At 39.3% G+C, this 25,562-nt stretch overlaps 1 protein-coding gene across 2 annotated transcripts in view; it reads left to right on the plus strand.

Moving 5' to 3' along the window:
* Window positions 1-25,562, plus strand: part of CNOT6 (CCR4-NOT transcription complex subunit 6) — an 84,447-nt gene that overhangs the window by 31,392 nt on the left and 27,493 nt on the right. For both annotated transcript variants that reach the window (XM_027548485.1, XM_027548486.1), the window contains exon 3: window positions 25,193-25,379. In XM_027548485.1, coding sequence (XP_027404286.1) covers window positions 25,193-25,379 — 187 coding nt within the window. The remainder of the gene's footprint in view (window positions 1-25,192; window positions 25,380-25,562) is intronic.

Here is a 25,562-nt window from a genome sequence, read left to right on the forward strand (position 1 = left end):
CTTTGTAGTATTGAAGTCAGGTAGCATCCAAATTTTATTCTTCAGTTCTGTGTTGGCTATTCTGTATCTTTTCCTCCTCTGTATAAACTTCAGGATTAGTTTGTCAGTATCCACAGAGTAACTTAATTGGCATTTAGAAGTCTTATTTATGTTCATTTATCATTTCTTAATACCTTTCCAATCATTTTGAAATTGTAGGTGATAGTTTTGGGGTGTGTTTGGTATGTTTTTGTTGTCTATAGAGAGTTTTTCCTGCTCCTTGTATATATGTTTTCCTGTTCCTTATATATGTTTTTCTTATATAATTTTTAGAACTATATGACAACTTTTATAGGATTTGACCTTTTAACTTGTTCATTTTTATTTAAATTTAATTTTTATGAACTTTTAGGTGTGCTTCAGGATAGTTTTTCTAACTTTAGAGCTCCTTCTCCTGTGTTTTTTGTTTGCAGAGTGTTCACAATTGTGGTAATGTATTTTATTTTCTGAAACTTTCTGGTTCTGTTCCCTTCTTTCATTTTTATCTGGACTTTGCCCCCCTTTATCTCTTTTATACCCGTCCTACTTTATTTTATTTCCTATTTTTTTGAGTTTTTTTTTCTTTTTTCTCAGTCTGGGGCCTTGGCTGGTCAGTTTGGAGAAATTCTGGGACCCAGGCTACTGTGAAATGAAGTTATCTCCTGCCATATCAATAAACAAGAAATGTCACAGCCATCAGCAATTTCGGGCCTCCACATGTGAGTGAGGGCTCTCAAAACGGAACACAGAGCAATCCAGCACAAGTTGCCACCTTTCCCCTGCCCCGTGTGGTGATTGCTGAGGCGCTCAGAGGAATGGAGGCAGCAGCCATCCCCACTCCTTAAGGTGAAGGTGGTGAACAAGGCATTAAGGATGTAAGCAATCAGGAAACTGGATTTGGCCCCAGATAGCTGAGATGCATATGACAGGAATGAATTCAGTGAGCCCAGAAGCTTGCATCTTCCCTTACAGAGAGGAATAGCAAATTCCTTAACTCAGTATCTGAGTTTCCTTACCTCGCAGTAATCTTTGATGTTCAGACTGCCTGCTCTCTTTGTTGTAAACTTCGTTGCAAACTGACTCCCCCTTCAGTGTCCTCTTCAGGTCTCCAGAGCTTTCAATCTGTGTAGTCTCTCCTCTTTGGGGCTTTGCCTTGTCACCTATAGTCACCTTGGCATCTTTGGACTCCCAGCATCATCTCTTCAATTTACATAATGTTGCCAGACTCCATTTGGCAATGTACTACTCCTTGTACTACTTTGGAAACTGTAGCCATAAAGTGGAACAGACTTAAGGGCTCACCTTGTTTTCCGTCTCATCAGTGATCACTGTCCTGTGTTGCCTATTGTCTGTCCAGTGCCTTAAACTCAATATTTCATATATTTGTCCGGTTTTTTAGTTGCTTTAGGTGGGAGGGTAAATCCAGTTCATGTTACTCTATCTTGCTGAAAATTAAGTCTGTCAGTTTTTTTTTTTTTTTTTTCTGTTTAAGATTGTGTTTGGTAACTCCAGTATCTAAATCTCCTGGGCATTCTGTTTTGTTGTTTCTCTTTTTCTTCTGTTTTTCATTTGTTTGGTCTGGTAATTTTTATTAAATAATAGGAATTATATGTTAAATGGCAGCATAATTTGATGGTCTGAATGGTATTCTGTTTCTTAGGAGTGAATTTTCCTTTTTGTTTGTCAGACAGTTCTGTAAGGAGTGACCTTAATCTAATCAGGGATTCATTCATCTCATTTAAACTTGGTGTTGGCAGGGGTTTTAAGAGTTGACTTACTGCAGAGTCACCCCTATTCCATTTATAGATGCCAGCTGGAATCTTGATGGTTAACAAAATCAAATTCCTTAGTGGTTCAATTGCTGTTTTGCGTTCCCAGCTGTGTAAGAGGACTTAACGTTGTGCTCAACACTTCACCCTCCCGGCCCCAACTTTCATTTCATCTGCTTGCTTCTGCTGCTTGTGATTCAATGCATTCCTTTAGAAGTAATGTGGTGGGATGTGTCTCACTCATTACTTCTATATTTGCTTCCCTTTTCTCCAGGTTCTTTGTCTCTCATGTCTTGCTGCCTCTATAGTCCTCCATTTCTTTTGAACTCATTTGTGGTGGTCTTCCTCTTTTTTTACTTAGTTTTTCTTTTGCCCAGCGGGATTATTGGTCAGCAACAAATGACTCTCATTATAGTGTTGGAAATGCTCTCAAACAGTGTTGGAGGAATAAAACAGACAATTGAAAATGGCTCCGCAAGGTAGTCTTTACTTCTGCAGAAGGATGTGCTACAGACTCAGGTCTGGGAGCAAGCACACCAAATGGGAAGTCCACTTGGTCTATTCCTAAGGTGCAGATTGCCTCCCCTGGCTCCTCATAGATTGAGGACCACAGAGTTTTACAGTCTTTCCCAGACATTGCCTAAGTTTTTTTATTGGACAATTGATAACTGTTTTCCCCACCCTTTTAGTTCTTTGCACATGTCCAGGGTAAAGCCTGCAAACTTAGCCTGCCGAAATGTTCTTATGAGGAAAGAGAATCAGGACATGAAAAGAGCAAAGGATTGATACCTAGCCACCATTTAGGAATCTTATTCACAAGCTGGCTATATACCTTTCTGTTCAACTATTCTAAGAGTGAATTACTTCTTTATTTCTTATACCTTCTCCTTTGATAGAAAAGACTATAAAGTAAAAAGTGAAGTTGCTCAGTTGTGTCCGACTCTTTGTGACCCCATGGACTGTAGCCCCACCAGGCTCCTCCATGCATGGAATTTTCTAGGCAAGAGTACTGGAGTGGGTTGCCATTTCCTTCTCCAGGGAATCTTCCTGACAAAGGCATCAAACCCAGGTCTCCCTCATTGTGGGTGAAGGCTTTACATCTGAGCCACCAGGGAATCCCAGAAAAGACCATATCTTTCTTAAATAATTGGAAACAAATACAGATGTGTACTAATTTGAAAATTCTGCTTAAAGAATCTGCAGATACCAAATTTCTTTTCCTGTTCCTCATTTGGTGGTGGTCTTACTGTTTTTTCATTGTGTGGGGTAACACTGGTTACCTGTTTTTAGGTACATCTGTAGCCCAGAATAACTGCTTATTCCAGGCTTTTGAGGTAGCAGTGTAGGGCAAGGACAGTATACCGATCAGAGCTGCTCCCAGGAATCTTCCAGTAAGTAGAGCCTTAAATCTGCACTCCTTGGTAGTCGCACTCCTTGGTAGTCATTAAATGATCTTAGAACTAGGTGACCTGGCTGTAGGTTACATATCAGTCTTAACTACTTTGTGACATTTTCCAGCATTTTGAAAGCTTGAGTTTATCACAAAGTTAATCTCTATTCAGACTTAACTGTTTTCCACTGGAAAGTGATAGACCATGTCTCCCAAATTCTGAATCAAATATTTCTGATTAAAAAAAATTTTTTTAAATATTATTTTTGGTTCTTTGATAATGTGGTAAGTAACTCAGAGTCAGGTAGCTTTCATTATGTTATCAGCTTGTGCATGCCCACCCTCTGGACAACCCTGGTGTCTGCTGTATGGAAGTTCATAGTGGGGATGGGTAAACAGGAGAGGAGGGAGACCCAAGGAGATACAGCAGATACTGAATGGTGGCTCTGAGGCCATCATTAGAATCACTTATATGTCACTCATTCATTTATTGAAACTTTGGTGGGACAGAAGATTTCAGTAATCCAGCAGACTGTAGGAAGAAATTCCTTCAAGAAGGTACTTAATCAAACCTTGATAAATACAAGGGAGAAAGCTTGAACTGTTTGTCATTTTTAAGATTGTCTTAACCAGGAATCACAGAAAGCATCCTTAAAATAGCTGACTTTCGAGTTAATGATATTAGGAGAGGGTGGAGTTAACATCTTAGGAAGAGGGGACATGGAGAATATAAAGTACCATGGAAGTCTCTCATCCCCTTGTTACACTTCCTAGCAATCACAGGCACGTGACCATTCACATACAGCTTTATTAATTTCTTTTGCATGCTTTTAGAGTCCCTCTATGTATATATAAAATAAATTCTTGTTCCATCCCTTATTTTTAACTCAAAAGGTGTTGTACATTATATACAAATCTGCACTGGGCTCTTTCTTTAAACGTAACATGTTTTAGATTTCTTAACATGTATATAGATAACTCTCCTGTATGTTTTAAACTCCATATATTCTGTCACATGTATACTGTAATTTCATTGGTACAGTACTGATGTCTGACAAGCAGTGCTGTACTAAATAAACTTGTAGGTGATTTTGTATTTCTGCTAATAAATCTATAAGTCAGAGGGTATATGCATTTATAGTTTTGACAGATGTAATGATTGGATGGGAAGAAGAATAAAACAATGATTTCTTACTATTTTACTATAGGGAGTCAAGTGTAAAAGTGAAGCATGCAGTTAAAACTGTAAAGAATAAGCTTTAATGTTTTTTAGAACTTAGCTTAACCATAGAGGGATTTTAGAAAATCTTCTGTAGCAAAAGAAAACAAAATTTGAAGGTCTGTATTCCCATTATTTTTTCATTTTTTCTTTTATTAAATCAAATTTAAAGAAGCTTTCAGTCCATTTTCAGTGCTTTTTATATTAACATATTAATGTGATAAAATGGTAGTCATGCTAGGTGATAGAATTTTGTTTTTTTAAAAATGATGCTGTGTTACCACGTGGTAGAGCTACTTAGTGTTAGTTCAGTTCAGTCACTCTGTTGTGTCTGCCTCTTTGCAACACCATGGACTGTAGCTCTTAGTGTTAGAGCCAGACTAGAACGTAAGTCCCCTGACTTGAATGCATCATTCTTTTCTACATCACACTGTGGTGGTCATTTTATTTTCAACTAACATTTTCACCTTTCTCTCAATTTTTGTGTTTTTCCTAATACTTAGTTTTAGTCTTCCCATTCTCAAGTTCTAGGCTTTTTACTTTGAGCTATAATCTTTTGCTTAAATCAGATCTGTTTAATTTGAACAAGCTGCATCTTTTTGTTGCTATTGGGACATGAAAATGGCAACCCACTCCGGTGTTCTTGCCTGGAGAATCCCAGGGATGGTGGAGCCTGGTGGGCTGCTGTCTTTGGGGTCGCACGGAGTCGGACACGACTGAAGTGACTTAGCAGCAGCAGGACATGAATTCCTTCCCACAAGAGTTCAGCAATGTGTATATATACCTTGGCGATTGCGGTTTCCTTTATGAATTGAAATTTTTGTTAACTCAAATGCTTGGTGCATTAAGTTCATTTTCTCCCTCGCCAATCCTACTATTTTTAAACTAAGCATTATTTAATCTGTATTTAATCTGCCAAGTGTTTTCCTTAGCACCCTTTGTGTATTTTAATCTGGTCTCTTTCCTTCCTTTTAATCCAATTTGCAAATCTTAAAACTGAATCTTCCTTTTGTAAGCTTGCAGTCTCCCTTGCTAGAAGCCTGAAATCCTAGTCTTGAACTTCAACAGGAGTTTTGACTGGAGAAAAATTAAAATTACCACTGTTTCCAATTATAGTTGATTCTCATTATTCACTGTAGTCATCTTCTATATAACTACCTGAATTAGCAAATACTGAACTGTTACTCTCAGATGAAATCGTTAGGTTCCTAGCAACCTTTGGTGGTAATATTTCTGTCAGTTGATGATACATAAGCTGTTTGACATGTGTTTCTATTTAAAGACAACTTATTTAATGTATGTTGTCACTCATTAAACTCAAGACCAGCAACACTGTAACTTGTGCCTGAAGGAAGCTTATCTAAGGCATATCACACAGCCTTGTGTTTAGCACTACACTTAAGGGCTGTTATCACTCATAAAGCAAAAAAATGCAAAAACTGGCAGCAAATAGTGAAAAAGATAACTTGTTTACATTGTGAGAGCAGCAACAAGAAAGAGTATTACCTGTTGGACCTCAGCTGGAACCTTGGGCAACTCCAGTTTTTACTACTCTGTGCTTATTTGTGAATGACTATGAAATTGTAAGAATTGATTTGGCAATTAGAAATAAATTTGAAGTGAAGTGAAATGAAAGTTGCTCAATTGTGTCCATCTCTTTGCAACTCCATGGAGTGGGTAGCCTTTCCCTTCTCCAGGGGATCTTCCCAACCCACGGTTTGAACCTAGGTCTCCCACACTGCAGGTGGATTCTTTACCAGCTGAGCCACCAGGGAAGCCCAAGAATACTGGAGTGGGTAGCTTATCCCTTCTCCAGTGGATCTTCCTGACCCAGGAATCGAATCAGGGTCCTTTCCATTGCAGGCAGATTCTTTACCACCTGAGCTATCAGGGAAGCCCAGGGAATAGGCAGATTTGCAAATACAGAATCCAGAGTAATGAAGATCAGCTGTAATTCCCGATACTAGAGTTTCAGAGATTTAGTCAAGATTTCTTCCTTGTTTTATCTCAATCTGCAAATGAGAGATAGTGATTTCTCTATAGATAATCCTAATTATAACACCCCAAAAAGATGTCCTTTTCATTATAGGGGACTGGACTGCAAAAGTAGGAAGTCAAGAAACACCTGGAGTAACAGGCAAATTTGGCCTTGGAGTACAGAATGAAGCAGGGCAAAGGCTAATAGAGTTTTGCCAAGAGAACGCACTGGTCATAGCAAACACTCTCTTCCAACAACACAAGAGAAGACTCTACACATGGACATCACCAGATGGTCAACACCGAAGATGGAGAAGCTCTCTACAGTCAGCAAAAACAAGACCAGGAGATGACTGTGGCTCAGATCATGAACTCCTTATTGCCAAATTCAGACTGAAATTGAAGAAAGTAGGGAAAACCACTAGACCGTTCAGGTATGACCTAAATCAAATCCCTTATGATTATACAGTGGAAGTGAGAAATAGATTTAAGGGGCTAGATATGATAGACAGAGTGCCTGGTGAACTATGGATGGAGGTTCGTGACATTGTACAGGAGACAGGGATCAAGACCATCCCCATGGAAAAGAAATGCAAAAAAGCAAAATGGCTCTCTGGGGAGGCCTTACAAATAGCTGTGAAAAGAAGAGAAGCGAAAAGCAAAGGAGAAAGGAAAGATATAAGCATCTGAATGCAGAGTTCCAAAGAATAGCAAGGAGAGATAAGAAAGCCTTCCTCAGTGATCAATGCAAAGAAATAGAGGAAAACAACAGAATGGGAAAGACTAGAGATCTCCTCAAGAAAATTAGAGATACCAAGGGAACATTTCATGCAAAGATGGGCTCAATAAAGGACAGAAATGGTATGGACCTAACAGAAGCAGAAGATATTAAGAAGAGATGGCAAGAATACACAGAAGAACTATACAAAAAAGAGCTTCATGACCCAGATAATCATGAGGATGTGATCACTGACCTAGAGCCAGACATCCTGGAATGTGAAGTAAAGTTGGCCTTAGAAAGCATCACTACGAACAAAACTAGTGGATGTGATGGAATTCCAGTTGAGCTCTTTCAAATCCTGAAAGATGATGCTGTGAAAGTACTGCACTTAATATGCCAGCAAATTTGGAAAACTCAGCAGTGGCCACAGGACTGGAAAAGGTCAGTTTTTATTCCAAGCCCAAAGAAACGCAATGCCAAAGAATGCTCAAACTACTGCACACTTGCACTCATCTCACACGCTAGTAAAGAAATGCTTAAAATTCTCCAAGCCAGGCTTCAGCAATATGTGAACCATGAACTTGCAGATGTTCAAGCTGGTTTTAGAAAAGGCCTAGGAACCAGAGATCAGATTGCCAACATCCACTGGATCATCGATAAAGGCAAGAGAGTTCCAGAAAAACATCTATTTCTGCTTTATTGACTATGCCAAAGCCTTTGACAGTGTGGATCACAATACACTGTGGAGAATTCTGAAAGAGATGGGAATACCAGACCACCTGATCTGCCTCTTGAGAAACCTATATGCAGGTCAGAAAGCAACAGTTAGAACTGGACATGGAACAACAGACTGGTTCCAAATAGGGAAAGGAGTACGTCAAGGCTGTATATTGTCACCCTGCTTATTTAACTTACAACATGAGAAACGCTGGGCTGGAAGAAGCGCAAGCTGGAATCAAGATTGCCGGGAGAAATATCACTAACCTCAGATATGTAGATAACACCACCCTTATGGCAGAAAGTGAAGAGGAACTAAAGAGCCTCTTGATGAAAGTGAAAGAGGAGAGTGAAAAAGTTGGCCTAAAGCTCAACATTTAGACAACTAAGATCATGGCATCTGGTCCCATCACTTCATGGCAAATAGATGGGGAAACGGTGGAAACAGTATCAGACTTTATTTTTTTGGGCTCCAAAATCACTGCAGGTTGTGACTGCAGCCATGAAATTAAAAGATGCTTATTCCTTGGAAGAAAAGTTACGACCAACCTAGATAGCATATTCAAAACCAGAGACATTTGGCCAACAAAGGTCCGTCTAGTCAAGGCTATGGTTTTTCCAGTGGTCATGTATGGATGTGAGAGTTGGACTGTGAAGAAAGCTGAGCGCCAAAGAATTGATGCTTTTGAACTGTGGTGTTGGATAAGACTCTTGAGAGTCCCTTGGACTGCAAGGAGATCCAGCCAGTCCATTCTGAAGGAGATTAGCCCTGGGATTTCTTTGGAAGGACTGATGTTGAAGCTGAAACTCCCAATACTTTGGCCACCTCATATGAAGAGTTAACTCATTGGAAAAGACCCTGATGCTGGGAGGGATTGGGGGCAGGAGGAAAAGGGGATGACAGAGGATGAGATGGCTGGATGGCATCACTAACTTGATGGACATGAGTTTGGGTAAACTCTGGGAGTTGGTGATGGACAGGAAGGCCTGACGTGCTGCACTTCTCGGGGTTGCAAAGAGTCAGACACGGCTGAGCAACTGAACTGAACTGAATTATACCTAATCTGTTTGCTAATCATCCCTTTGATTTCAGGGAGCACCAATGAGATTCTTTCTGTTTCTTGGTATTTAGCAATTAAGAATTCTGGGCACTTTAGAATGAATTTGCCTTTCAAAACAGGGCTCTTAACTTAGACCAGGATAATCCCAGCGTTTCTGAAGTCACTATAAACTGCTTAAAATGGAATGCAAATTTTTGAGTGCTCATGAATATGTTTAGTTTTTATAGAAAAATAAATAGATATCATCAGAACCTCAGAAAGTCTGTATTCTTCTTTGACCTCTATCAGAAAATTAGGAACCTTAGTTTCTTGAATAGCCTAGTTCTGTCAATAGAGATTTATCTTTCTCTACAGTATGTTACATTCTTTTGCTTTTGTAACTGTTGATCTTTTAAACCAACATCTTTTCCCAAATGGAGTACTGTAATGTTTTGAAATTTGCTTTTTTCCTCTTTTTTTGTTGACCATCTTTCCATATCATTGTATATAGCTCTACTACATTCTCTTTAATAGCTGCAGAATATCATTGTGTATATGAGTCATAATTTAAGTATACTCTATTAATAATCATTGGTTATTTCACATTTTTCCCTACTACCAATAGTATATATTTCTTGGCATTCTTGAATATATTTTTATAAGATAAACCTCTAATTGTAGAATTGTGATAGGGCAAAGAATATTCAAAGTTAAATTTTAGTAGCTATTATTACAAGATTGGTTTAAAATATGGTTGTATGTTTCCCATAATGAATGTGTTTTTCCCTCTTAGCCTTGCCAGTACTGGGTATTAATCTTCTTACTTTGCTATTTGCATTGGTAGCAATGTTTTATTTAGATTTGCATCTCTTTTATTACTGAAATGAACTTTGTAAAATGACTGACCCTTTGTTTTTTATTAAGTTACTTGTTCTTATCTGTTGTTCATTTTCCTATTGCTGATTGCTATTTTGATTATGGAGCTCACATAAAAAAATCCTGAAGTTGGGAACTTTGTCTTATTACCATTATGTTGCCACGCCACACTAGTCACTAAATATTGGCTGAATTAGTGAATGTTGTCTCTTTAGCTGCCAAACACGTTGGCAACTCCACCATATACAGTTGAGCCTTGAACTTGCCTGTTTGAACTGCATAGGCCCACTTAGGTGCAGATTTTTTTCAATAATGTGTACTACAGTACTGCACCATCTAAGGTTGGTTGAATATGAACAGAACTGCATATTAAGAGGACTGGCTATAAGTTATGTGTGGGGAACTCCGCATTGTTCAAAGATCAACTGTAGAGGTTATCTCTTCACTTACTTAGGACTCCTTTCATATTTTTTTAGCATTCTTTTGTAGTTCTTAGTATACTTGGATTCTGCACTTTTTTTTGTGTGTGTCAAATTTGTCCCTAAGTGTTAACATAAGTTTGATAGATAATAATATATAACTGTGGATAATTCTTCAAGAGAAAGGAATACCAGACCATGTTACCTGAGAAACCTGTATGCAGGTCAAGAAGCAACAGTTAGAACCGGACAACAGACTGGTTCCAAATTGGGAAAGGAGTATGTCAAGGCTGTATATTGTCACCCTCCTTATTTAACTTACATGCAGAGATCATCATGCGAAGTGCCGGGCTGAATGAATCACAAGCTGGAATCAAGTGTGCCAGGAGAAATATCAAAAAACTCAGATATGCAGATGACACCACCCTCCCTTATGGCAGAAAGTGAAGAAGAACTAGAGAGCATCTTGATGAAGGTGAAAGAGGAGAGTGAAAAAGCTGGCTTACAACTCAACATTCAAAAAACTAAGATCATGGCATCCGGTCTCATCACTTCATGGCAAATAGATGGGGAAACAATGGAAGTGATGGACTTTCTTTTCTTGAGCTTCAAAATCACTGCAGATGGTGGCTGCAGCCATGAAATTAAAAGAGGCTTGTTCCCTGGAAGAAAAGCTATGACCAACTTAGTAGCATATTAAAAAGCAGAGACATTACTTTGCTGAGAAAGGTCTGTCTAATCAGAGCTGTGGTTTTTCCAGTAGTCATGTATGGATGGGAGAGATGGACCATAAAGAAAGCTGAGCGCTGAAGAATTGATACTATTGAACTGTGGTGTTGGAGGAGACTCTTGAGAGTCCATTGGACAGCAAGGAGATCAAACCAGTCATTCCTAAAGGAAATCAATCCTGAATATTCGTTGGAAGGGCTGATGGCTGAAATTGAAGCCCCAGTCCTTTGGCCACCTGATGCAAAGAGCTGACTCATTAGAAAAGACCCTGATGCTGGGAAAGATTGAAGGCAGGAGGAAAAAGGGATGACAGAGGATGAGATGGTTGGATGGCATCACTGACTCAATGGACATGAGTTTGAGCAAGCTCCGGGAGTTGGTAATGGACAGGGAAGTGTTGCCGTGCTGCAGGCTGCCGTGGGGTCGCAAAAAGTTGGACACGACCTAGCGACTGAACTGAACTGAATTGTAAATGCTACAGTTTTAAAATTTCAATTCCTCATTGTTCATTGCTAGCATACAGATATACAGTAGATATTTTTGTATATTGATCTTTGCTGTACAACTTTGCTAAACTCACTACTGGTAGCATTTTCATAGATTCCATAGGATTTTTTTACATAGATTATTTGATATTTGCAAATAAAGATTTTTATATCTGCCTTTTTAATTTCTCTTGTCTTGGAATAGCTAGAACCTACAATATAATGTTGAATGGTAGTGGTGAGAGTAGATATATTTGCTTTGTTTCTGACCTTAGGGAAAGAATTTATTTATCACTACGCTTTTTGTAGATGCCCTTCATCAAAATTGAGGAAGTTCTTAGCTTACTGAGCATTTAAAAATTTTTTTTCGTGTATAAGGGGATTTATTTTTATTAAAATTTAAAAAAATTCGTATGTTTATAGAGGTTACACGCTGTTTACAGTTATTGTATGATATTGGCTGTAATCTCTGTGTTGTGCAGTCCATCCTTGTGGCCTTTCACACAGAAGTTTGTGCCTCTCACCCCAGTATTGCCCTCCCTTCCCACTGGTAGCTGCTAGCTTGTTCTCTGAATCTGTGAATGTACCACCTTTTTGTTATTACACTAGTTATATTTTTTAGATTCCACATATAAGTGATACTGTACAGTATTTGTTTTTCTCTGTCTGACTTAGCTCACTTAGCTCAGTACCTTCAAAGTCCATCCATGTTGTTGCAAATGACAGAATTTCATTAATGGCCAAGTGGTATTTCACTATATATATATATTTATCCATTCATCAATTGATGGACACTTAGGTTTCTTCTGTATCTTAGCAGTTGTAAATAATGCTGCTACAAAGATTGGAAAGCATGTATCTTTTGGAATTCGTGTTTTTGTTTCTTTTGGATATATATCCAGGAATGGAATTCTGGGTCCTATGGCAGTTCTATATTTAATTTTTTGAGAAACCTCATAATGCGTGTTCACAGTGGCTATATCAGTTTACATTCATACAGCATTGTAGAAGGGTACCTTTTGCTCCTCATCCTCACCAACATTTCTTATTTGTGTTCTTTTCAGGGATAGCCATTCTGACAGGTGTAAGGTGTTATTTCATTGTGGTTTCAAGAAGAAATTAAAGAATTATTCTGAAGATAGTTATCCCATTTTCTGAAACATGACATGATGGGGAATTCATAATTCAATAGTCAGTCATTTTTAAAAGGTAATGAATACAGCTGACCATGATAGTATGCCCCTTCATCTTTTAAATTTGGCTGACTTTTCTCATTTCACACTATCTGTCCCTTACTAATCAGATAATTTAGTTAATTTTCAAATAAATCCTCTTAAACCTATCTTATTTTTCCTTTTATGCTCAGTCTTTGCCCCATTAGAAATATTTGAGGGACTTCCCTGGTGGTCCACTGGTTAAGACTCCATGTTTCCAATACATGGAACTCAGGTTCAGTCCCTGGTTGGGGAACTAAGCTCCAACATGCAATGCAGTGCAGCCAAAAAAAAAGAGAGAGAGAAGGAGCGAAATATTTGAAATGAATATTAAAGAAGGGAAAATGTAAGACTGTAAGACATGGGAAAGTTGAGACTAGTCTTATTGGACAGCTTCCTTTTAAATACCCAATCAAATCCTACATTAAAATGTGCTTCCAACTGCTCTGGTCTGAATATGTATTTCCCTAAATTCATATATTTATCCAACCAGTCCATTCTAAAGGAGATCAGTCCTGGGTGTTCTTTGCAAGGAATGATGCTAAAGCTGAAACTCCAGTAATTTGGCCACCTCATGTGAAGAGTTGACTCATGGGAAAAGACTCTGATGCTGGGAGGGATTGGGGGCAGGAGGAGAAGGGGACGACAGAGGATGAGATGGCTGGATGGCATCACCGACTCGATGGACATGAGTCTGAGTCAACTCTGGGAGTTGGTGATGGACAGGGAGGCCTGGCGTGCTGCAGTTCATGGGGTCGCAAAGAGTCGGACACAACTGAGCAACTGAACTGAACTGAATGATGAGTAATGTTGAGCTTCTTTTCATGTACCTGTTGGCCATCTGTATTTGCTCTTTTGAAAACTGTCTATTCAGTTCTGCCCATTTTTTAATCAGGTTGGATTTTTTTTTTTGGCTGCACTGGGTCTTTGCTGCTACCCACGAGCTTCCTCTAGTTGTAATGGGTGGGGCCGTTCTCCACTTGGTGCGTGGGCTTCTCGTGGTGGTGGCTTCCCATGTTGCAGAGCACAGTCTCTAGTGCACACAGACTTTAGTAGTTGTGGTGTGTGGGCTTAATTGCCCCGAGGCACGTGGACTCGTCCCAGACTAGGGATCAAACCCAAGTCTCCTGCACTGGCAGGTGGATTTTTCAACCACTCGACCATCAGGGAAGTCCTGGTTGGTTGTTTTTTTGATACTGAGTTGTATGAACTGTTGAATATGTTGATATTAATGTTAATATTATGTTGACAGGCCATAACATTTGCAAATATTTCCTCCCATCGAGTAGGTTTTTTGTTTGGTCAGTGGTTTCCTTTGCTATGCAAAAGCTACTTAAGTTTAATTAGATTGCATTTGTTTATTTTTGCTTTTATTTACTTTGAGACAAATCCAAAATAAAAATTATTGTTGTGATTTATGTCAAAGAGTGTCCTGCCTATATTTTCCTCTGGGAGTTTTTCAGTATCTGGTCTTAAATTTATTTATTTATTTTTTTAAATTTTATTTTATTTTTTAACTTTACAATATTGTATTGGTTTTGCCATATATCGAAATGAATCCGCCACAAGTATACATGTGTTCCCCATCCTGAACCCTCCTCCCTCCTCCCTCCTGATACCATCCCTCTGGGTCGTCCCAGTGCACCAGCCCCAAGCATCCAGTATCGTGCATCGAACCTGGATTGGTGACTCGTTTCATATATGATATTATACATATTTCAATGCCATTCTCCCAAATCATCCCACCCTCTCCCTCTCCCACAGAGTCCAAAAGACTGTTCTATACATCAGTGTCTCTTTTGCTGTCTCGTATACAGGGTTATTGTTAACCATCTTTCTAAATTCCATATATATGCGTTAGTATAAGATCATGGCATCCGGTCCCACCACTTCATGGGAAATAGATGGGGAAACAGTGGATACAGTGTCAGACTTTATTTTTCTGGGCTCCAAAATCACTGCAGGTGGTGACTGCAGCCATGAAATTAAAAGATGCTTACTCCTTGGAAGGAAAGTTATGACCAACCTAGATAGCATATTGAAAAGCAGAGACATTACTTTGCCAACAAAGGTTCGTCTAGTCAAGGCTATGTTTTTTCCAGTGGTCATGTATGGATATGAGAGTTGGACTGTGAAGAAGGCTGAGTGCCGAAGAATTGATGCCTTTGAACTGTGGTGTTGGAGAAGACTCTTGAGAGTCCCTTGGACTGCAAGGAGATCCAACCAGTCCATTCTGAAGGAGATCAGCCCTGGGATTTCTTTGGAAGGAATGATGCTAAAGCTGAGACTCCAGTACTTTGGCTACCTCATGCGAAGAGTTGATTCATTGGAAAAGACTCTGATGCTGGGAGGGATTGGGAGCAGGAGGAGAAGGGGACGACAGAGGATGAGATGGCTGGATGGCGTCACTGACTTGATGGACGTGAGTCTGAGTGAACTCTGGGAGTTGGTGATGGACAGGGAGGCCTGGCGTGCTGCGATTTATGGGGTCGCAAAGAGTCGGACATGACTGAGCGACTGATCTGATCTGATCTGATCTGATACTGTATTGATGTTTTTCTTTCTGGCTTACTTCACTCTGTATAATAGGCTCCAGTTTCATCCACCTCATTAGAACTGATTCAAATGTATTCTTTTTAATGGCTAAGTAATACTCCATTGTGTATATGTACCATAGCTTTCTTATCCAAATCTATTTTGAGTTTATTTTTGTACATGGTGTTAAAGAATGTTCTAACTTCATTTATTTACATGTAGCTCTCTAGTTTCCCCAGCACCATTTATTGAAGAGATTGTCTTTTCTCTGTTGTATACTCTTTGACAGAGAAGGCCTCCTTTGTCATAGGTTGACCATGAGTGTCAGAGATTGATATAGATTGTCATGAGTGTCATAGATTGTCATGTCATAGATTGACATAGATTGTCATGAGTGTCATAGATTGTCATGAGTGTCATAGATTGTCATGAGTGTCATAGATTGACATAGATTGTCATGAGTGTTATAGATTGTCATGAGTGTTATAGATTGTCATGAGTGTCATAGATTGACAGAGCTTGTCATGAGTGTCATAGATTGACTTAGATTATCATGAGTGTCATAGCTTGTCATGAGTGTCATAGGTTGACATAGCTTGTCATGAGTGTCAGATTGAAAAAGATTGTCATGAGTATCATAGATTGTCATGAGTGTCAGATTGACATAGATTGTCATGAGTGTCAGACTGACATAGCTTGTCATGAGTGTGATAAATTGACATAGTCATGAGTGTCATAGATTGACATAGATTGTCATGAGTGTCATAGATTGTCATGAGTGTCATAGATTGTCATGAGTGTCATAGATTGACATAGATTGTCATGAGTGTTATAGATTGTCATGAGTGTCATAGATTGACAGAGCTTGTCATGAGTGTCATAGATTGTCATGAGTGTGCCGCTTTATTTCTGGACTTTCTGTCCTGTCCTGTTTTTGTGCTGCTACCATACTGTTTTGAGTCCTGTGCAGTAGGACTAAAGTCTGGGAGTATAATTCCTCCTGCTTTGTTTTTCTTTCTCAAGATTGTTTTGACTGTTTGAGAGTCTTTTCGGTTTTGATACAAATGAAAATTTCTTTGTTCCACTTCTGTGAAAAATGCCATTGGTAATTTGGTAGGGATTGCATTCAATCTGTTGATTGCCTTGGATAGTATCATTTTAGCAATACTGATTCTTCTAATCCAAGAACATAATATACATTTCTATCTACTTGTATCTTCAATTTCTTTCATATTTAATTCAAGATTATTTAATTATAAAGCTGGATAACTGGAAAAGAATTTTCCATTAAAAATAGTTTCAGAGCTAGAAAGTAATATAATGGTTAACAGGTTATGACTTTAGTACAGTGACGTGATTGAATAGAAATGGCTTGAATCTTCTGGATGCATTAATCTACATTTGCTGTTGGTTCAGAAATTTACAAATAAATTTCAAAATAAATTATGATTCATCTTGATTTTTCTTTCCAAATCCACAAAATAAAGGTTTTCCTGATTACCAGTTTATCATGCAAGAGACAAGTAAATCTCATGGCACTACCCAGAAATGTGTACACCTTAGGAACTTCACAGCAACTGGCTTCTTAACAGGAAGACAGTGAGAGTCTGATAGTTTCTGGAGTAGTCTTTTGCCTCCTTAGGTAGGTTTACTCCTAGGTATTTTATTATTTCTGAATAAAAATAAATGGGATTCTTTCTTTAATTTCTTTCTGATAGTTTGCTTTTAGTGTATAGAAATGCAGCAGATTTCTGTATATTAACTTTATATCCTGCAAGTTTACTGAATTCATGAATGAACTCTAGTAGTTTTCTGGTGGTGTCCTTAGGATTTTCTGTGTATAGTTATGTCATCTGCAAAATAGTGACAATTTATTTCTTCTTTCCTAATTTGGTTCCTTGTATTTCTTTTTCTTGTCTGATTGCTGTGGCTAGGACCTGCAACAAGACTGTGTTGAATGAAAGTGGGAAGAGTGGGCTTCCTTGTCTTGTTCCTGATCTTAGAGCCATACTCCCCCACCTTTTTGGCACCAGGGTTGGTTTGATGGAAGATAATTTTTCCCAGACCAGGAGATTGAGGGAGATGGTTTCAGGGGGATTCAGGTGCATTGCATTTACTTTGCATTTTATGTCTATTATTATTACATTATGATGCAGAGTGAAATAATTACACAGCTTGCCATAATGCAGAATCAGTGGGAGTCCTGAGCTTGTTTTCCTGCAACTAGATGGTGCCATCTGGAATGATGGGAGACAGTGATGCCCACCGTGTGTTGCTTGTGTCCAGTCTACTCTAATCTCGTTTCAGTTGCTGTCACTGCAGAAAACCCCTTTTTACAAAGATAGGATGTTGGAAATGGAAGCAGGCTTTTCAGTGCTTTTGTGGCCATCTCAGGCTATTCCACCTTGATTTTAATCCAGAATGTATGGAGATTTGAACGTGTCTCAAACATACTTTAAAGGCCAAATCTTTTGCTCTCTCAAGCAGTTGATCCTTTTCTAGCAAGGACAAAGTCGTTTCACCTGTCTTATTCACAGATGGGTTGTGGATCTATTCCTTCCCAGTTCAGGGTCTTTTGTGGTTGGGAAGTAATTCTCAAACTTACTTGAAAGCTGAGACAGGTGATCATGCACCAGCTGGGAGAAAGAAGGCCCTGGCTCAGTCTCTTTGAAAATCTCTGCCAATGTTTGAAACATGTCAGAAATCCCCATGTTCAGTTGTCATCCCCATCATTCCAGTTTGGTGTTGAATGCAACCACTTTTTGCCATTTCATACTGTTCCTGGGGTTCTCAAGGCAAGAATACTGAACTGGTTTGCCATTCCCTTCTCCATTGGACCATATTTTGTCAGAATTCTCCACCCTGACCCATCTGTCTTGGTTGGCCCTATGTGGCATGGCTCATTCATTGAGTTAGACAAGGCTGTGATCCATGTGATCAGTTTGGTTAGTTTTCTGTGATTGTGGTTTTCATTCTTTCTGCCCTCTAATGGATAAGGATAAGAGGCTTATGGAAGCTTCCTGATGGGAGAGACTGATGTGGGATAAACTGGGTCTTGTTCTGGTGGGCAAGGCCATGCCCAGTAAATGTTTAATCCGATTTTCTGTTGATGGGTGCGGGTGTATTCCCTCCCTATTGTTTGGACTGAGGCCAAACTATGGTGGGGTTAATGGTGACCTCCTGCAAAAGGACTTAAGCCAGCACTGTAGTATTCAGTGCCCCTGACCCCATAGCAGGCCACTGTCAACCCACGCCTCCGCCGGAGACTCCTGGACACTCACAGATAAGTCTGGCTCAGTCTCTTGTGGGGACACTGCTCCTTTCTCCTGGGTCCTGGTGCGCACCAGGTTTTGTTTGTGCCCTCCAAGAGTCTGTTTCCTCAGTCTTGTGGAAGTTCTGTAATCAAATCCCACTGGTCTCCAAAGTCAGATTCCCTGGGGATTTTCAGTCCCTTTGCTGGATCCCCAGGTTGGGAACTCTGTTGTGGGTCCTGGAACTTTCTTAACACTGCAAGGATTTCTTTGGTGTAATTGTTCTGCAGTTTGTGGGTCGTCTGCTCGGTGGCTGTATGGTGGGACTAATGGCGACCTCCTCCAAGAGGGCTTATGCCACATGCCATGTGTCCCAGGTCTGCTGCAGCCAGAGCCCCTGTCCCTGCAGCAGGCCACTGCTGAGCTGTGCCTCGGCAGGAGACACTCAGACACTCAAAAGAAGGTCTGGCTCAGTCTCACTGGGGTCTCTGGGTCCTGGTGCACACAAGGTTTAGTTTGAGCCCTCCAAGAGTCTCTGGTGGGTTTGGGGTTTGATTCTAAATGCAGTTTCACCCCTCCTACCATCTTGTTGGGGCTTCTCCTTTGCCCTTGGACCTGGAGTATCTTATTTTGGTAGGATCCAATGTTCTCCTGTTGAAAGGCAGAAGAACCAGAGATCAAATTGCCAATATCCATTGGATCATAGGAAAAGCAAGAGAGTTCAGAAAAACATCTGCTTTATCGACTGTGCCAAAGCCTTTGACTGTGTGGATCACAACAAACTGTGGAAAAAGAGATGGGAATACCAAACCACCTTATCTGTCCCCTGAGAAATCTCTGTGCAGGTCAAGAAGCAATAGTCAGAACCGGACATGAACAACAGACTGGTTCCAAATTGGGAAAGAAGTAGGTCAAGACTGTATATTGTCACCCTCCTTATTTAACTTATATGCAGAGAACGTCATGCGAAATGCTGGGCTGGATGAAGCATAAGCTGGAATCAAGATTGCCAGGAGAAATATCAATAACCTCAGACATGCAGATGACTCCACCCTTATGGGAAAAAAAGAAAGCGAAGAGGAACTAAATAAAGAGCCTCTTGCTGAAGGTGAAGTAGAGTGAAAAAGCTGGCTTAAAGTTCAACATTCAGAAAATTAAGATCATGGCATCCAGTCCCATCACTTCATGGCAAATAGATGGGGAAACAGTGGAAACAGTGACAGACTTTATTCGTTTTGGGTTCCAAAATCCCTGCAGATGGTGACTTCAGCATGAAATTAAAAGATGCTTTCTCCTTGGAAGAAAAGCTACAACAAACCTAGTCAGCATATTAAAAAGCAGAGACATTACTTTGCTGACAAAGGTCCATCTAATAAAAGCTATAGTTTTTCCAGTAGTCAGGTACAGATATGAGAGTTGGACCAAAAAGAAGGCTGAGTGCCGAAGAATTGATGCTTTTGAAGTGTAGTGTTGGAGAAGACTGTTCAGAGTCCCTTGGACCGCAAGGAGATCAAAGCAGTCAATTGTAAAGGAAATCAGTCCTGAATATTCATTGGAAGGACTGATGCTGAAGCTGAAGCTCCAGTACTTTGGCCAACTCATGTGAAGAACTGACTGACTGGAAAAGACCCTGATGCTGGGGAAGATTGAAGGCAGGAAGAGAAGGGGATGACAGAGGATGAGATGGTTGGATGGCATCATGGACCTAATGGACATGAGTTTGAGCAAGTTCCAGGAGTTGGTGATGGACAGGGAAGCCTGGAGTGCTGCAGTCCATGGGATCACAAAGAGTTGGACATGACTGAGCATCTGAACTGAACTGAAAGAAACCAACAAGCCACCTAGTCATGGCAACCACTCTGTCCATGCATATACAGACACAAAATGACCAATTCTGTTTCTCTGATGTGTAATCATTTTTGAATAGTTCTGCAGCTGTGATGTTGTTGCCACAAAAGTGTATATAACATACCCTCATGCACGTATCACACAGAGACAAGCACTTTTGTCCTTTTGTGAACATCATAGACTTTCAACCTGGGTTGCGTGCAACAGTGACTTACTGATCCTTTCTAATAATGGTGCTGTTTAATCCATTCGTCTACTTATGTCGTTAGCCTAAAGAGGAACTCGTGTCACCTTTTGAACTGCAGCATCTCCTAAAAGTTCATTATAAGTGAACTTTAGCAGCAGTCAGGATCAACTCTTCACCAATAGTAAAGGGCTTTTAGTTTTAGCAATGCAGTTAGCCACTAAGAATGATGCTCTCAGTGCAGACACATTTGATGATGTGGTGGCCTTCAGTAATTGCTTCTGTTTTTCATATTTGCATGTTTATTTTTTAACTCTAAAGCCTTGTTGTTTAATGAAGTATGCTTGGTCTCCATATGGTGAAGCAGTTCTCATGGCTTCATGGCTTCTTGGATAACTGGTTGCCACATATTACATAAAGTGGCCTTGGAGAATGTGAATCACTTGTTGCAATGAACCCCTAATTTAAATAGGACTCTGGTATTTAAAATACAGCTTTCTTTTTGTTAGTAGTCTTGGAGTCTTCTGCTCTCTCATCATGGGTCTTTCGCTTTGTTCAAAGACACTCTCTAGCAACGTTTGTGTTTTACTCATTTTGGCTGGGATTACCTTGTGGGCTTACCAAAACTGACTGAGACAGTATGCAGTGCAGGAAAGAGGCACAGATGGAAGTGGTAAAGAAGATAATGGGTGGGCCACTCATGGACTAAAATAGTGTCGAATTCTGACTTAAAGCCTGCCACCAGATGCAGCTGTACAATTGAAGTATGTCAACTTACTTGCAACTGTAAACCCTGACACCAGATGCTGCTTAACTGTCTCTTGCCACTCACTGATAGGGATTTGATAGGAGTCTGCAAGCAGTTGATTTATTATAGTCTCTGAGAGTCAAACCTCTCTGCTGATGATAATGTGTATTTGCAGCTGCTCTTCAGTGCCAGCATCAGTGCCTCAGCTCCACCTCAGACTCTCATAAGGAGCTCAGAGTGTAGATCCCTTGCATGTAGTTAACAGTAGGGTTCATGCTGCTATGAGAATCTAATGCCACTGCTGATCTAATAGGAGGTGGAACTCAGATGGTGTTGTCAGCAATGGGGAGAGGTTGTAAATACAGATGAAGCTTTCCTTGCTACCCCAGCCATTCATCTGTGCAACCCAGTTCCTAACAGGCCATGGACCAGTGTGAAGATTGGGGATCCCTATCTTAGAGGGAATGCTTGCAGGTTTTCATAGTTAAGTATGATGCTAGCTGGAGAGAACCCACAATCTCTGGAGAGATTTTTTGTCATAAATGGATTTGAATTTTATCAGAAGTGTTTTTGCATCTGTTGAGATAATCCGATGACTTTGTAAAAGATTCATTCATTGATTCATTCATTTTTGGCTCTGCTGGGTCTTCATTGCTGCATACGGGCTTTCTCCAGTTAACTGTGAGTGGGGTCTGCTGTTCATTGTGCTCGGCTTCTCATTGTGGTAGCTTCTTCTGTTGCACAGGCTCTGGGATGTGTGGGCTTCGTCGGTTGCTGTTCTCAGGCTCTAGAGCACAGGCTCTGCAGTTGTAGCACACGGGCTCTTTTGCTCTGAGGCATGTGGGGTCTTCCAGGACCAGGGAATATTCCTGTACTCTTGAATGTTTATTCTACTGCTGTCAGATGGAATGTTCTGTATGTTTATCAACTAAGTCAGTTTGTCTAATGTGTCATTCAAAGTCTTTGTTTCCTTACTGATTTTCTCTCTGATGCCTTGTCAGTTGTTACTGTTGGTTTCTCCTTTTATGTCTGTTGACACATTATCCACCAGGGGAATTTTTACACAAACTAACGCCTGTGGCTGGTGATTTGTTATGTAAGTGAATGTTGACATGCTCATGTTTGAGTAAATACTAACAAGTTTTTTTTTTTGCACTTAATGTATTTATTTGAAACTTTGTACATGTGTTTCTAAAGCCTTCTCATATTTTGTTAGCATGTGATAGACAGTACATCAGGCATCTCTGTGCAGAGGAACAGAACATCTGTTACAAATATGCCGTTTCATTGTGCTTTCCCTGGGAAGCGCAGACTCTCCACTTTCTGGCAGGATTCTTTTTTAGTCCTGTGGGTATTATTTCCTCTAGAACATGTTCTTTTATTTTACCTGATAGTTAACAAGGTGGATCTTTGAAGGGGGCTCTTTTTCAAATGAGAAATTTTGTGATATGTCATTTCTGATAGTTTTACAGTAATAAACTTGTGTTTATAATATTTAGAAGGTTGACAAAATCTTAACGGAGCAAAATGTGAATGATAATGACAACCACAAGTTGTATAATGAACCCTTGATAAGTTTTAAGTTCTAACAACTTCGCACAGTGATGTTAATTGTACCACTCTCTAAAACTATTGATCTCCCTGGTCAATAACGCACAGGTAACAAAAGACATATTAATGTGTCATTGGTCAATACTGTGTTAGTATTTGCGTTATGTATTGAGGTGCTCCTGTGTTGGGTGCATATATGTTTACAATTGTTATAAATATTCCTGGATTGATACTTTAATCATTATGTGGTGTCCTTTTTTGTCTTTTCTAACAGTCTGTATTTTAAAGGTGATTTTTCTTTTTTTGGTATGATAAAAGTATTACTACTCTGGCTTTCTTTTGGTTTCCATTTTGCATACACTTCCTTTTTTCATTCAATCACTTTGTGTGTATCATTAGTTCTGAAATGAGTGTCTTGTAGGTAGTATATTTATGGGTACTGTTTCTGCTTCCATTCATCCACTCTTATCTTTTGGTTGGAACATTAGTCCATTTACATTTAAGGTAATTATTGATTTATATATAATCAGTATTACCATTTTGCTCATGGTTTTGTTGTTTTTTAGGTCTTTTTGCCCTGCTTTTATTCTTTGTGATTTGATGACTGTCTTTAGTGTTGTTTCAGTTACTTCCTTTTTTTTGTGTATATCTATTTATACTTGGTTTGCAGTTAACCGTGAGGTTTTTATATAACAGTCTTCATTTGGCCCCAGTAGCTCAGCAGTAAAGAATCTGTTGGAGATGCAGGAGACACAGGTTTGATCCCTGGATCAGGAAGATCCCTTAGAAAAGGAATGGCAATCCACTTCAATATTCTTGCTGGGAAAATCCCAAAGACAGAGGAGCCTGGCAGGCTATTTAGTCTATGGGGTCGCTGTAATTTTTAAAAATTATTTTTAAAATAAAAATGAAAATTTTTAGTTTGTGCTGAAAAATCAACTGATAGGAGAGGTTTTTAAAAGTCAGAAATGGATACTGATTTTGTCAAATGCTTTCTTTTCTGAGAAAACATTTTTTAAATTATATTTTTAAAATGTTCAACAAACCTAGCATTTTCTGGCACAAATCTTACTTGGTCATTATCCCTTTTAATGTATTGTTGGATTTGTTTTTGTTAAATTCACATTTATGTTCATGAGGATGTTGTTTTGTAGTTTTCTTGTCCTAGTGTTGTGTGGTTTTGGTATCAGGATGGTGTTGACCTCATAATGAGTAGGAAAGTATCCTTTTCAGTTTTCTGGATGAATTTGTATAGAATTGTTTTTAATTCTTCTTTGAATGTTTGGTAATATTCACCAGTGAACCCATCTGGTTCCAAAATACTCTTTATGGAAAAGCTTTTTAGATACATTCATAATGTGCATTTGTCACTACCATCCATCTCCATAGCTCTTTTCATCTTGTAGTTTGCCTTCACTTTTGACAATATCTCGCTGGGTTGCTAGATCGTTGCATTAATGTGGGAATTTTTCTGCCTATGTGTTTGTGTGTCTGTCTGTCTCTCTTTTGGTGGCGGCTATAATTGGTAACAGTATAATTCACACAGTTCACCCACTTAAAGTACAAATTCAGTAATTTGTATATATTTTGTTGTGCACCCCTTACCATAGTTAATCTGAGAACATTTTCATGGTTCCCAGAAGAAACCCTGAATACACTAGCAGTCATTCTCCATCTCCTCTTAACCATGTGTTCAACTTGAAAAGTTCAATATGAGCGTCTGTGCTGTCTTGTTCAGCTGTCTAGCTTTTGACAGTATGGAATATAATTAAAGTGACTTTTAACATCTCTACTAGTTGTATCATTGTTATCTCTTGTGGACTGGTCTTAATTGACTGATTTACAGTCTCTTTGTGTACCTAGTAATTTTTAATTAGGTGCCAGATATTGTGGATTTTACCTTATTAAGTGCTGTGTGAACCTGAGTGATGTGTGAACCTAGGGATTATTACCTCTGCTCCTTTTGGGTGTTTTTTTCCTCTGGCTCAGGCAGTTTCTCACATGCATCTGCTGATTAGTTGATAACTTGAGGGGGCAAGTCAAATCTCTAAACCTCTTTCTTCATCTTTCTCCTCTCTGGTACTCTGCCTTTATAAATTCTAGTCATCTTGGCTTCCCTGGACGTTCGCTGTGTATCCTGTACTTGGGGGAGATCAGTGTTCTTCCCCTGGAATCCCCTAACTGTGCTGAACTGTTCAAGAAGTAAGCTCAGATAATAGTAGACCTGACTTGTTTGTTTCCCTTCCTTAACGGATCACTCTCCTGCCTTGATTGGTGTCTGATCTCTGAAATTGGTTGATTCATGTATATTAGACTTACTACTATAAATTACTCATACTTTTTCTTTTCATAGCTGAGGCTAATTAAAGGATAAAGTCTTTTAACTATTGTGCTCTTAAAAATAACAATGTAATCTAAACACTGATATATTTCCTTAAATGAGTTGTGGTTAGTTTGCTAAGTGGAGAGTTAATTCTTGTCCCATTTTTTTTCTTTTACAGGAAAAGTAAGAAGCTTAAGCTCATCTTTGTGGTCACTAACTCACTTGACAGCTTTGTATCTGAGTGACAATTCCCTGTCCCGCATTCCTTCAGACATTGCCAAGCTTCACAATCTGGTGTATCTGGACCTGTCCTCTAATAAAATCCGAAGTTTACCAGCAGAACTCGGAAACATGGTATCACTCAGGTATACAGATTCAACTCAGTGCATAGTTGTATACCCTTAAAACAAAATATTGTTATATCGTTAGGAAACACAACTTTGTTAGGAAACACCACTTTGTTAGGAAACAACATTGTGAATTTAATGTTATTTGAACAAAATTAAACATGAGGTTTTAAACAAGAAAGTTTTCTGGGAAAATTGAAT

This window comes from Bos indicus x Bos taurus, chromosome 7 (genome assembly GCF_003369695.1).
Source record: "Bos indicus x Bos taurus breed Angus x Brahman F1 hybrid chromosome 7, Bos_hybrid_MaternalHap_v2.0, whole genome shotgun sequence".
In the NCBI taxonomy this organism is placed as follows: Eukaryota; Metazoa; Chordata; class Mammalia; order Artiodactyla; family Bovidae; genus Bos; species Bos indicus x Bos taurus.